Source organism: Oenanthe melanoleuca, chromosome 1 (genome assembly GCF_029582105.1).
Source record: "Oenanthe melanoleuca isolate GR-GAL-2019-014 chromosome 1, OMel1.0, whole genome shotgun sequence".
Classification (NCBI taxonomy): Eukaryota; Metazoa; Chordata; class Aves; order Passeriformes; family Muscicapidae; genus Oenanthe; species Oenanthe melanoleuca.
In genome coordinates this window covers 50152474-50163593 of record NC_079333.1, presented here as the reverse complement: position 1 = coordinate 50163593, position 11120 = coordinate 50152474, and the positions used below count along the sequence as shown (strand labels likewise).

Sequence of the window (11120 nt, the reverse complement as noted above, 5' to 3'; positions counted from 1 at the left end):
AAATACTAGAGACAAATAGTAAAGAGAGAACATTTTGGCTGAGTTATATAGATCACAGGGCTGAGTGCACACAGCTGAAGGATTATATATAATTAAGAAGTAGTTGCACCTTTAGCTGTCAACTTTTAGGCGTTCCAGTGCTTCACGCTGTGTAAGTTTGCAAGGAAAGAATTGTACAGAAAATGCCAAGTATCAACTTGATTTTGATGAAGTTCACTATAAATGCCTATGATTTTTAATTTTTTGTCTCTGAGAAATGAGATGGGAAGCAATAAAACAATGCTGTGCAACAAAAATCTTATTAACTTCTTAAAAGAAATGTAATAGAACAATTTGCATAACTTCTGGTTAGCCTGTGGAATTATAGAAGAGAAAAGCAAGAGTATCCCTACTGAAACACTTTAATAAGTGTTGCAGATTTTGTATCTAGAAGTTTCTAAGCATTTTTAATTGAATTTGACTGTCACTGGAATCAGAACAAATCTTTCTGTTGGTTTCAATTTGACTTACAGTTAACAACAATACTTGTGACATGTGTTTCCTCCTTGGTTCAGTACTCTTGCTAATAAGCTATAGAAATCATACCTGAAACAGAGGAGTTGAGTCTACTTTAAATCCATCAGAGCCTGGCTGTTTAACTAATGGAATTGCTTCAGGATCATCTATTGCAAGTTTTGCATTAAAAAGTATATTTCCAAAGCTTGTGGCTTGTGTCTCTGGCTGAGCTTTGTCCTGCATGGAGGGGAAAAATGTTTGTAAAACACAGATTTATTTCTCTGAGGAAAAATAGTTTTAGCATTTACTTGCAATGTATAAATTGTGAAGCTTAAACACGCTATTTTATGCTGTCTAGGGAAATACTACTACGAGAGAAAAGACATGAGAAGCAGTTGTGGTCCCATCTGACTTGTACTAACTTCTATTTAATCTCTTGACCTTCTGGAATAAAAGGGGAAAACACTAGAGAACAACCATAGCTACACTTATAAAAAAGGATATATAAAAGTGGTGTGAAGTGAAAATAAGAAGTCTGCTTCCCAGTTTAAAGAAGCTACATTCCATTTCATTAACAGACAGTCACATAAATTTATTTAGCTCATTATAAAATCATCTTACTTAAAGTTAACTCTAGAAGTTGGGCATCAGGTCTGTAGTCAAAAATCTGGTGCTGTTGATAACATTTTAAAGAACAGTTGGGTTTTGGATAAAAGACAAGTTAGAAAAAAAATATATATGCATCCTCCCAGAATTAGACCACTTACCACAATCTTAAACCTGTACAGAAGGGAAGGAGAATCAGCAAGGCACCCGTATTCAGTGTTGGATGGATTGTATTTGGGAACATATCCATCAGCTCCAGTGCACAGGAAAACCTTCTCGATGCTACAGTAGAAGGAATCACCCAAATTCTGCACTGGATCCACCATCACCCGACCATATATGACATCACCTGTGAACAGTGCACACAGTTCACATCCAGTTAGACTGGAACAGCTCTGAAGCTGAGCTAATAAAGCCTTGCCAAGAAGCTTAGTGCAATAAGCACAAGCCCTTACTCCTATCTTGTTTTGACAGCAACAAAATCCTGACAGTGTGGAACACAAATTAAATGTGCATGATCTGTGCAGAATTGTACCTTCTGAGAAAGCAACATCACTTTCTTGCCCAAAGCCCATTGAGCCATCAGACAGCCACAGAGTCTTTTTGGAGAGGAGGAACATCTGGGTGTTCAAGCTGAACTCAGCAGCCACTGGGTCACTGACCTAAAACGACAAAAACATAAGGCTCTTCAACACGACTTTTTGATAAGAAAAACATAGCATGGTCTTAAACTCTTAAAACAAAGCATGATTTTCTCTCAGTGTACATCACTTATGAGCTCTGCACATCTACATGCAATAATACAGTTTAACAAAAAGATATCCTAGTACTAGACATATATTGCTATATATTTTATAAGCAAACAACCTTTGGGTCTGTTACATTTAATAGTATTCTAAATCCCAGCTAAGGAGATGTCCAGGGCAGCTTATGTGTGGGGGTAACATGAGGAAAATTTTCCCTCAAAAACTTGTCTCTGACTCATCACAGCCTGTTTTCTCTATCCCATTTTCATTCCTGCACACACGAGCCACCTCTGCTTCTGATCCTCTGTCAATATTTGAAAGCATGCAACGCTGAGAATTTATTTGCAAGTATCAGTTCTTCCAATGTGCTGCAGGATATATCAGGTCATGCATCTGAAAATGCACCAAACCATTTGAACACCTTTTTATGCTAGTATTTATCTTTATATATTTGACACATCTATGATTCTTCCTTGATTACATGAAAAGTATAAAATTAATTCATACTATCAGCCGTAGTTTTTCATGGGATCACAAAACAGAAGACAGAAGGCAAACTACAAAGGGACATGGCATAATAAAAGTGAAATTATACAGTGGATAGAAGAACTGGGGAAGCCTACAGTTCAAAAGGATGCAAGTACCTGAGAAAACAATGTGGAAGACACGTATATACGAGAAAAAAAGGAAAAATTAAAAATAACAAGAGGCCATTAAACAAATTAAAAAAAGCTAACATATATATGTACATTTATGCATATATGTGTATAAGTGTATGGACAGGAAGGAAAGAAAATAACAAAGAAAACATTCTTGCTGGCTCATGGACTAAAGTCCATTTCACAATAGAGTTCCAAAACTATCAGAACAACAGGACCTGGCAAGAAGAACGTACAACTCAAACCTTTTTATAAATTGAGTGCAACTCTGGAGAAAAAGGAGCCCTGCCATCCCTGTCTTCACAAAGGAAAATAAAAAAAAAGAAGAAAGAGATAAAAAATTCCATTCCCTTGGAATGCATCTTCCTAAATGCCTGGAAACCAGGCTGTTGGGTTGTAGTTCCACAAATACCTGATAAGTACAACTGTTTTCCAGCTGTTACATATGACAGTAGTTTAAGTGTGAGTATTTTCATGGGCATTTGAGACATTTTATATTGTACTGCTGCTTTTTTTGGGACATTCTTTTCGACACAGTATTTCATCTGTGATCAGATGGAAAAATTATCATGGGCCACAGAGGGGCCAAGCCACTTTTACTATGAGTACTCAAGAAAAAGAGCTGGTCTTGGTTTGAAAATTGTTGGTGATGGGAGTTTAGGTGGTTACAGTCTATGACATTTCTGCAACTTTGCACCTTATTGAATTTTTGAATATTTTGAATTGATGTACCTGAAACTTCCATATACTGTATTATTAAAGTCTTACCTGATATAATAACCCATACAGTGTCCATTTATTTATTACAAGGCAGTGCTAATTCTTAGCTTTTACTTGTAGGCTACTTCCAGGTAAGAGTTAGGTCACTTCCTAGGCTAGTTTGCCCATTTTGAAATTATTTTTGCTCATTTTTTAACCTTTCTTTGAAATATCAATATCTTATTGTTCATACTAGGATCAGGAACAAGTTGTGGTTTAGAATTGCTATGAATTGCTTTAGAGTCCCTAGAAGTAGATGAGAAATGCCAGACAAAGGCTGAAGTGCTGAACTAGAATAAATTCCCTTCACCCATTCCATTCAAACTTCTCCAAAATGTTGAAATGTGGTTAACTTTGAGAAGGCAGGTTTCACATCAGATCATGTATCATCTCACTTCTTTGCCAGGACTTAATGCCCTATCAGGAATCATCTGTTCTCCCACAGGTGGCATAATGCCAAATGAAAGCATAAAGACTGCATACATTTCCTTGTGTACTCTGGCTAAGACAACAGAAAAGTGATTGTGTACCCCTGACTGATATGGATTTATCCTGGAAGATGATTTAATAGCACAACCTATATTACTAATGAGCATGAAACCACAGCCACACTGTCCCAGTATTAGCTGTATTGGCTTCAAATATAACTTCCTCCTTACACATCCCAAGGTCACACTAGCCCTTTTGATAACCTGGAAAGCTGGCAGTTTATGCTCTCTTAACTATCCAACATGACCCCCAGGGTTTTTTTTTAAACCAATGTTTTCTACAGCAGAATCCATTTCTCCATAGTTTGTTCCCAGCTATAGAGCTTCACAGCTGGGTTTTATGAAAGGTATGCTGTTTGCCTGTTACCAGATGTTTCCACATGATCCATATTGCTATGGACTGGATTTGTTTTGGTCACGTTTGTGAGTTTTAAAGCTAAGAATTTTACCAGTGTTGCCTATCTACACCTCCCTCAACAGTCAGTGAAGGAAGTTCTACATTAGGACTAAGTCTTCCTCTGGAGGTTCCACTTTTAATACCAGAGACCTAACTCTGATTTTGTGCCAGATGAAAACCTTCTGATAATAGTTTTATATTTTCCTAATTACCTGATAAAATTATTTACTACAGTTAACAGACAAAAAAATAATTCCCAGTGCTGCATCACAGTAACTCTCCCCTAAACCAATGGTTGTTTAGCAGAAAAGGAGTATGTGCACTCCCAGCAATTTAGGAATACCTTGTTTGTTAGCAAGATATTTAGTTTCTACACTATTATGACAAGACCAACAACTGGGAATCAAATCAGAAGGAAACAGGATGAAGATGTCACTGGAATGGCACCTGCTGGAACCGGATGTCCAGGTCAAAAGTGATGGGCTCTCTAGGATTGCAGATCACTGGCAGGCTGTACTCCTGATGAGGGGCAGTGGTGCAGGCTATCAGCTTCACGGTGTACGTCCCAGAGTAGTCCCGAACCTGGAGACAGAGAGAGGCAGCTGTAGCAGCAGCACCCAGCAGCGGGCTGGGCAGCAGGAGGCTCCCGCGGGCGCAGCTTTACCGCAAAGTCCGACACGAAGCTCCACTGCTGCACCGGCAGGTTGTAGGTGGGCTCACTTCGGATGAGGCTCAGGCTAAAGGTGAGGCCCGGGTGGTCAGCTGACAGAACCATGGAAGTTAGAGATGAAGCTAGAAACATGCCAAAGAGACAGATTTGTCACCTTTAGTGCTTCACTGCAAACCCTCGGAGCCTGAAAAACACTCCCAATAATTCACGAACCATAATGCCACAGCTGATGTTAATACCTTTACAGGGCACTGGTTTTATTAGCTGAAACTAAAATCAATTACAGTCAGCTCAGCTGAGCCTCCTTGATTCTCGTTCAAGTGTCTATTCAGCAGCTGCTTTTGGGATACACAACAAGAACTGTATGAAGAACAAATCTGAGACAGTCAAAGCAGTTCAAGTGGAGTGGCAGAGATGTATAATCCCTCCTGTTTTAAACTTGGAATGTCAGCCCAGGGAAACACAACATAACTTCCCTTAGAACACTTTTGTCCCTGCCTGATAGGCAAAACCAAACACACTAGAGGGCAGCTGAGAAAAAGTAGGAGTACCATGAAGGAGTTTTATGGGTTAAAAAACACCTGAGTTGAACTAGAAGAGATTTCCTATTTTTTTTTTTTTTTTCACTTCTCACTGTTCAGCAGATTTAATTTAGTTAGATATTCTTTTCCATGGCTGGCATTCATGCTCAGATTTACGTCTGTAGACCGAGTCTTACACCTGTAATCATTCTGAATAAAGGCAGTGGGGTTTAAAGAGATTAAATTGCAGGAACAGGTCCTCAGCAACGACTAACTGAATGTCAGTGAGAGTGTTATATTAACAGAGTGATACAATGCCCACACAAGACATTTTCTTGCTCTCTGAAAAAGGTCTAAATATCCTAGAAAAGCTTCAAGTTAGAAAATAAATTTTAATGCTAAGCTTCTAGGGCAATATAAGTAAATATTAATTATAACTATGGAGTTAAAAACATGTATCTATAGATCCCTAATGGACACAATGGCTTAGATCTTCATCCTTCATAAATCAGGATCTTAGTGATCAAGTGGAACTATTTGCCTTCCACCAAATCAATGTATATTTCAACAAGTTTAACAACCTGAACACAGTCATTAATGACAAGTAAGAGATCTCAAGTAGAGGAAAAATCTGTATCTGAAGAGCACAGTATATAAAAACAAATCAGCTATCAGAGGCAGAAATAGAAAAAACCCAAGAATAGTGTGGAATTTGGGAAGGGTGTCTTTATTCCTGCAGCACTGCTAAAGGGTAGGTTACACTCACCAGGATGGGCCATGACAAACAGACCATGAAACCGGGCTTCGGTCTTGAAGTTGACAACCAAGCGCCCCTCTTCACTGATGCGCATGCTGGTGGGGAACAGGGAACCTGCCAGCAAAAACCCATTAGCAAGTGTGCTGCACCTGCAGCTGACCAAGAAATCACTCCTGTGAAACACCACTCTCATCTACCCTTGCCGTGTCACGTGTCTGGGGGGGCCCTCTGGCACTTTTTGGGTTGACTCCAGATTCTTCTCAAGAATTTACACAGCGAAGTCTCGAGTTTTTAGGATGTGATGCAGCTTCCAAAGCATACAGGGAACTGCCCTGCAAAGCCATGCTTTTACATGTTACCATGGACCCACATAGCTCCTGTATTAGGAAAATCCATACAGTGGTCTGTGCTTGGGTTCAGACAGCAGGGTCAGCTGCCAGAGGATCTGCAGAAGGAAGACTTTTGTTTTCACCAAGTATTCAAGCTGACTCCTACCAATGAAAGCTGCTCCAGAGATACCCTTTATCAATGCCTCCCTGCCCACTGTGCCAAGGCAGCAACCATCAGCATTAGCTGGAGCAGCTGGTTGTGACTTCCACAGCAATCTGCTCTAGGGTGCTGCAATCTGTGAAACTCCTTCTGACAGGCCTTGCATTGCTGGCAATTTTTGGCATGCATTTGGCACAAAACACAGGCCTTACATATTCTAATTTCAGATTACAAGATCTTGTTTACACAAAAGTGGTTTATTTCTGTAGCTTGCAGCCAAGACCCTTTTTCTCTGGAGTTCTGCAAAGCTTTAGAGTCCAGGCATTTCCTCCAGTGCTCCCTTACAAACAGCCAGTGATGCACCACCACTCTGCTTGCCAGGAAAAAGAAGGAAACAGGAATGGTCCCTTGTAAATGTGCTGGAAACTTAACACACCAGTTTGAATGTATGCCACCTGTACAAAATAATCTGTACCAATCATATTTCTTGGTACAACAGAAATAACTATATATTCATGTATGAATTAGGGCTTTAGAAGACCTTGTCTGCTTTACAGTGTTACTTAGAATTTATTTAGGACAATTCTATGAGTGGAGAGGTATGGAAAGAAACTGGAAACTAGTTAACCCCTCCCTGCCCACAAAAACAACTGCTGAAAAAATACTACCCAAATGAGACTATGATATGTTCGGAGTTGTTTTGTACTGGTTATTTTTGAAGGGAACTGAAAATGTTCAGCACCTCCAAAGACGTGGCCATCAGCTTCTTAAACAGAGAAATTAAAAAATTAAGATGGGAAATTGTGGCAAAGATGCACCACATAACTGCTGAGACAGAGGATTAGATCTGGTTGTTATTTGGTGACTAGCACATCCCATGATTTGTGGCACGTGGCTTATTCTTTAGGCATGGCATGACATGTGCTCCATTCTTCATGCACTGCAGATTCCCCTTGCTGCTCCTCATTTCCTGCTCTTAACAAAAGGACAGAAATGGCATAGCAATGATTTCTGTAGTTCATATACAGAGTTGGCAGAAGGAAAAAGTGATTTAAAGTTCTCAGAAGTCCTGAAATTGTGTATATACATAATTACAGCTGGTACCTGTATCCTACCTTAGGCTGAGAGGGATAGGAAACACCTGAAGCATAATGCTGGGAAATATTATGTAAATTTGCATAAGAAGAACAATGTAGCACACAGGTACAACTATATATTTTAATCTTGCACATGTATCTGTATGTCACTATTTGTAGAAAGTAAATTAACTTTTTGAAAGATAAATTATGCAATGATAGTTTTCGACTTGTTGACTAGTTATAAACTTTTACTGTCAGCATCTAACATATTGTAGAATGTCTCAGAGGACAGACCTCCATTATATAGTTCTGTTTCTTCTGAAAGTTTCATAAAATTTTCAAATTATCAAAAGTTTTTAAAACTGGCCATTCATAGTGAGAAAAAAATGGTATCACAGAAAAGCTTCAATTCATTACAGTGCAAACATCTTGTCTGCTAACAGAATTTGGTTACATAATGTACTCTGAAGTTCTGATTAAATATAAATGTTTTAAATTTTGCACATGCACTTCAAATATAACAATATGATTGTCTTTCTTTGCAGTAAAAGAGCTGATATCAACTTTACATTATTTTCATAAACACCCTAGCAGACACCTGTGAGCGCTGGGAAATGACAGATTGCAATTGACAATAAATGAAATTTAAATTTTTTTTTTTTAGTATTGGAATGATTTAAAAACCATCCTACTGCGTGCAAACGAGTCTTAGTAACAGAGCATGAGTTCTATGCCAAGAAAATCAAGACCCACCTTGGAGCTCTGCCTCAGGTGGGCTGCCAATGCCGTCCTTCCACAGGATGGCAGTGTCATACACGAAAGTCAGCCGGAGCTCTGACTGCAGGTCGAAATGCTGCCAGCCCCCGATGCCCACCGGAGAGTGGAAAACGTAGGAGACGTACAAAGGGACTCTCAGCGTGACGTAGGACTGCACTAGGTTGAGAACCTGAAAAAACCAGAATTGTGTATCAGGGCCGGTGATCATGAATGGCAGCATCGCACAGGCAAGCCAAAGGCAAGAGAAAGGGAAGGCAGAGTTTGAAATAAATACTGTGACTCAATCAAATCCTCTCTTCTGTAAATTACAGATGAAGAGCAAAACCATGTTTCAGTGGTTTTCAGCTGAGCTTACATCCCTTCAAGTTTCATCTTTGTACTTCAAACTAATAAAACATAATGCCCTCAATTTTGACCCATCATTTTTGTTCAGGTTTTTTTTAGAATATAAACAACACAGTTACAAAGGAGGGCTTTAGAAATTCTTTAAATATGCTTTGGCATTTGCTCTATGGTTATGCCTTAACCAACTCCTTTGCTTATGTTCTTGTTTCTGTCAACTAAGATACATTTCTGGAAGGTGCTGAAATTGCTCAGATGCCATTGCAAGACTGAGTCCTTGGACTCTACATAATCACCTCTGGAACTCTTTCTTCCTTTGTGCATGGATGATAGCTAACGCTGCATACAAACACAAAAGTCAAACTGTTCTTCACTGTCTGGAAGAGCTAAAAATAATAAGCAAGCTGATATGGATATAAAAATAGAGCCTTTCTTTATAAATTGTACCAAACAATTGTGCTACAATTATCAAATAATTACATATTCTTTATATGTTTTTTAATGAAAAAAGACAAGAAGAAAAGTGTCAGTAAACTGTCACCTCTTAAGATAGCTCTTACATGATACACAGATCTAAACCTGTCTGAAGAGACTCATTATCTTGTTTTGTTACAAATACTTTGTCGCTCACATATATCTGACTACAAATGTGCAATCCAGATCCTTTTAGACCATCTTGGATTTTCTTCTTCTGGGAGGAATGACATTGAAATCATCTCCCAGTGGGAAACTTCTTAAAAGTCATAAAAGCTGTTGAATTCTTATTTAGTTCCAACAGAAATATATAAATTTGCACATCTGAACATTTCCCTGATTACCTTACATCCTTATAACACTCTAAAGAATGTTTTGCACTATCAGAAATCCCCAGCATTCAAGGAAGTTTACAAGCTGGGTTCAACCTTCAGCAAGTCAAGGTGCTGAATGACCATCACCTTACAGCTGCTTTACACTCTGAACTGCCTGACAGAGCTTTTACTAATATAATGTAACCACACATTTACTGGTTGCACTGACTAAACACTTTAACCTAAGTAAGGACTTAATTAAGGCAAATGTTCATAGTTATCACAACTCACTTTCACATGTGACTCTCCTTGATCTGCACTCTGTGCTACCAAAAAGTTTTTGACTGACATTGTTTGACTCATTCCATAATACGTGCCAGCATTTAGACAGTAGCCATTTGGAAACACACAGTATCACAGAATCAGAGAATTTTAGGGGTGGAAGGAACTTCAGGAGATCAGAGTCCAGCCCACCTGCCAAGGCAGGGTCACCTAGAGCAGGTTACACAGGAACATGTCTGGGTGGGTTTTGAATGTCTCCAGAAAGAGAGACTCCATGATCTCACTGGGCAGCCTGTTCCAGTGCTCTGCCACCCTCTATGTTCTTTCCCATGACGTGTTTTTCTAGTTTATGGCCATTGCTCCTTGTCCTGTCACTCAGCATTGCTGAAAACAGCCTGGCACCACTGAAAAGTCAGACACTAACACAGATTGGTAGATGAGATGCTACAGTTGTAGAGTATATTAATGCTTCTTTGTTGGTTTTACAAAACGATCAAGAACTTCTATTTGGAGCAGAAAAAAAAAAAAGAGTTTTCTTCTTTCTGTATATTGGATGACCAATTGAAGTTAGACAAAAATATTATTATTTATTACCATTTAAGTTGCAAGAATATCTTTGGAATACCTGCATAATAGCTGAGAAATCATTTTGGACAATTTTAAATTGCCAAAATAACAATGTAATATTCTCATTTCTATAAAAAAATATAGCAATGATGCAAGTGTTTTATGCTTTGCCTCTGATGCAAATGAAAAAAAAAATTATTTCCTGGACCAGTATCAAGAACTGAATAAACACATTTCATTGTATAAAAAATGTATTACTGTTGTAAAGTCATCCCAGACAAACTGTGTTGGCTTTTCTCTCTGCCTTTTTGTTCTATATATGCATGCTGTACTGTAAGAATTAGACACTGAAGTCAGAGATCTGAAATTTAGTTTGCTTATAAGGAGAAGACAAAAGTATATGGAACAGGATTTAATATATACCCATTATTTTCTTAAATAGAAGCATACATAATGCTTAATGATAAAGTAGAGGACTGGAATATCAAAGTGAGAATTTAATGACCTTGAGGATTAGAATAATAGTAGTGAGATGAAATCTTATAGCTTAAAGTATAAGGTAATAGAAACCAGTCACAGGGATTTCTGTTGAAATGAAAGACATTCATTAGACACAATAGAGGGGAAAGAAATTTTGTTATGTGAGTTGATCACTTCATAACTATGACCTTCCTACCCTTTCCATGTGCTATGATCCT

At 38.5% G+C, this 11120-nt stretch overlaps 1 protein-coding gene across 1 annotated transcript in view; it reads right to left on the bottom strand.

The window, feature by feature from the left end:
- FREM2 (FRAS1 related extracellular matrix 2) overlaps positions 1–11120 on the bottom strand; it is a 113482-nt gene that overhangs the window by 5719 nt on the left and 96643 nt on the right. Inside the window, exons 17-23 of the mRNA XM_056501902.1 lie at positions 8420–8612; positions 6108–6212; positions 4815–4942; positions 4598–4732; positions 1637–1763; positions 1263–1450; positions 586–732 (exon numbers count right to left, since the gene is read on the bottom strand). Of these exons, the coding sequence (XP_056357877.1) occupies positions 586–732; positions 1263–1450; positions 1637–1763; positions 4598–4732; positions 4815–4942; positions 6108–6212; positions 8420–8612 (1023 nt within the window). The remainder of the gene's footprint in view (positions 1–585; positions 733–1262; positions 1451–1636; positions 1764–4597; positions 4733–4814; positions 4943–6107; positions 6213–8419; positions 8613–11120) is intronic.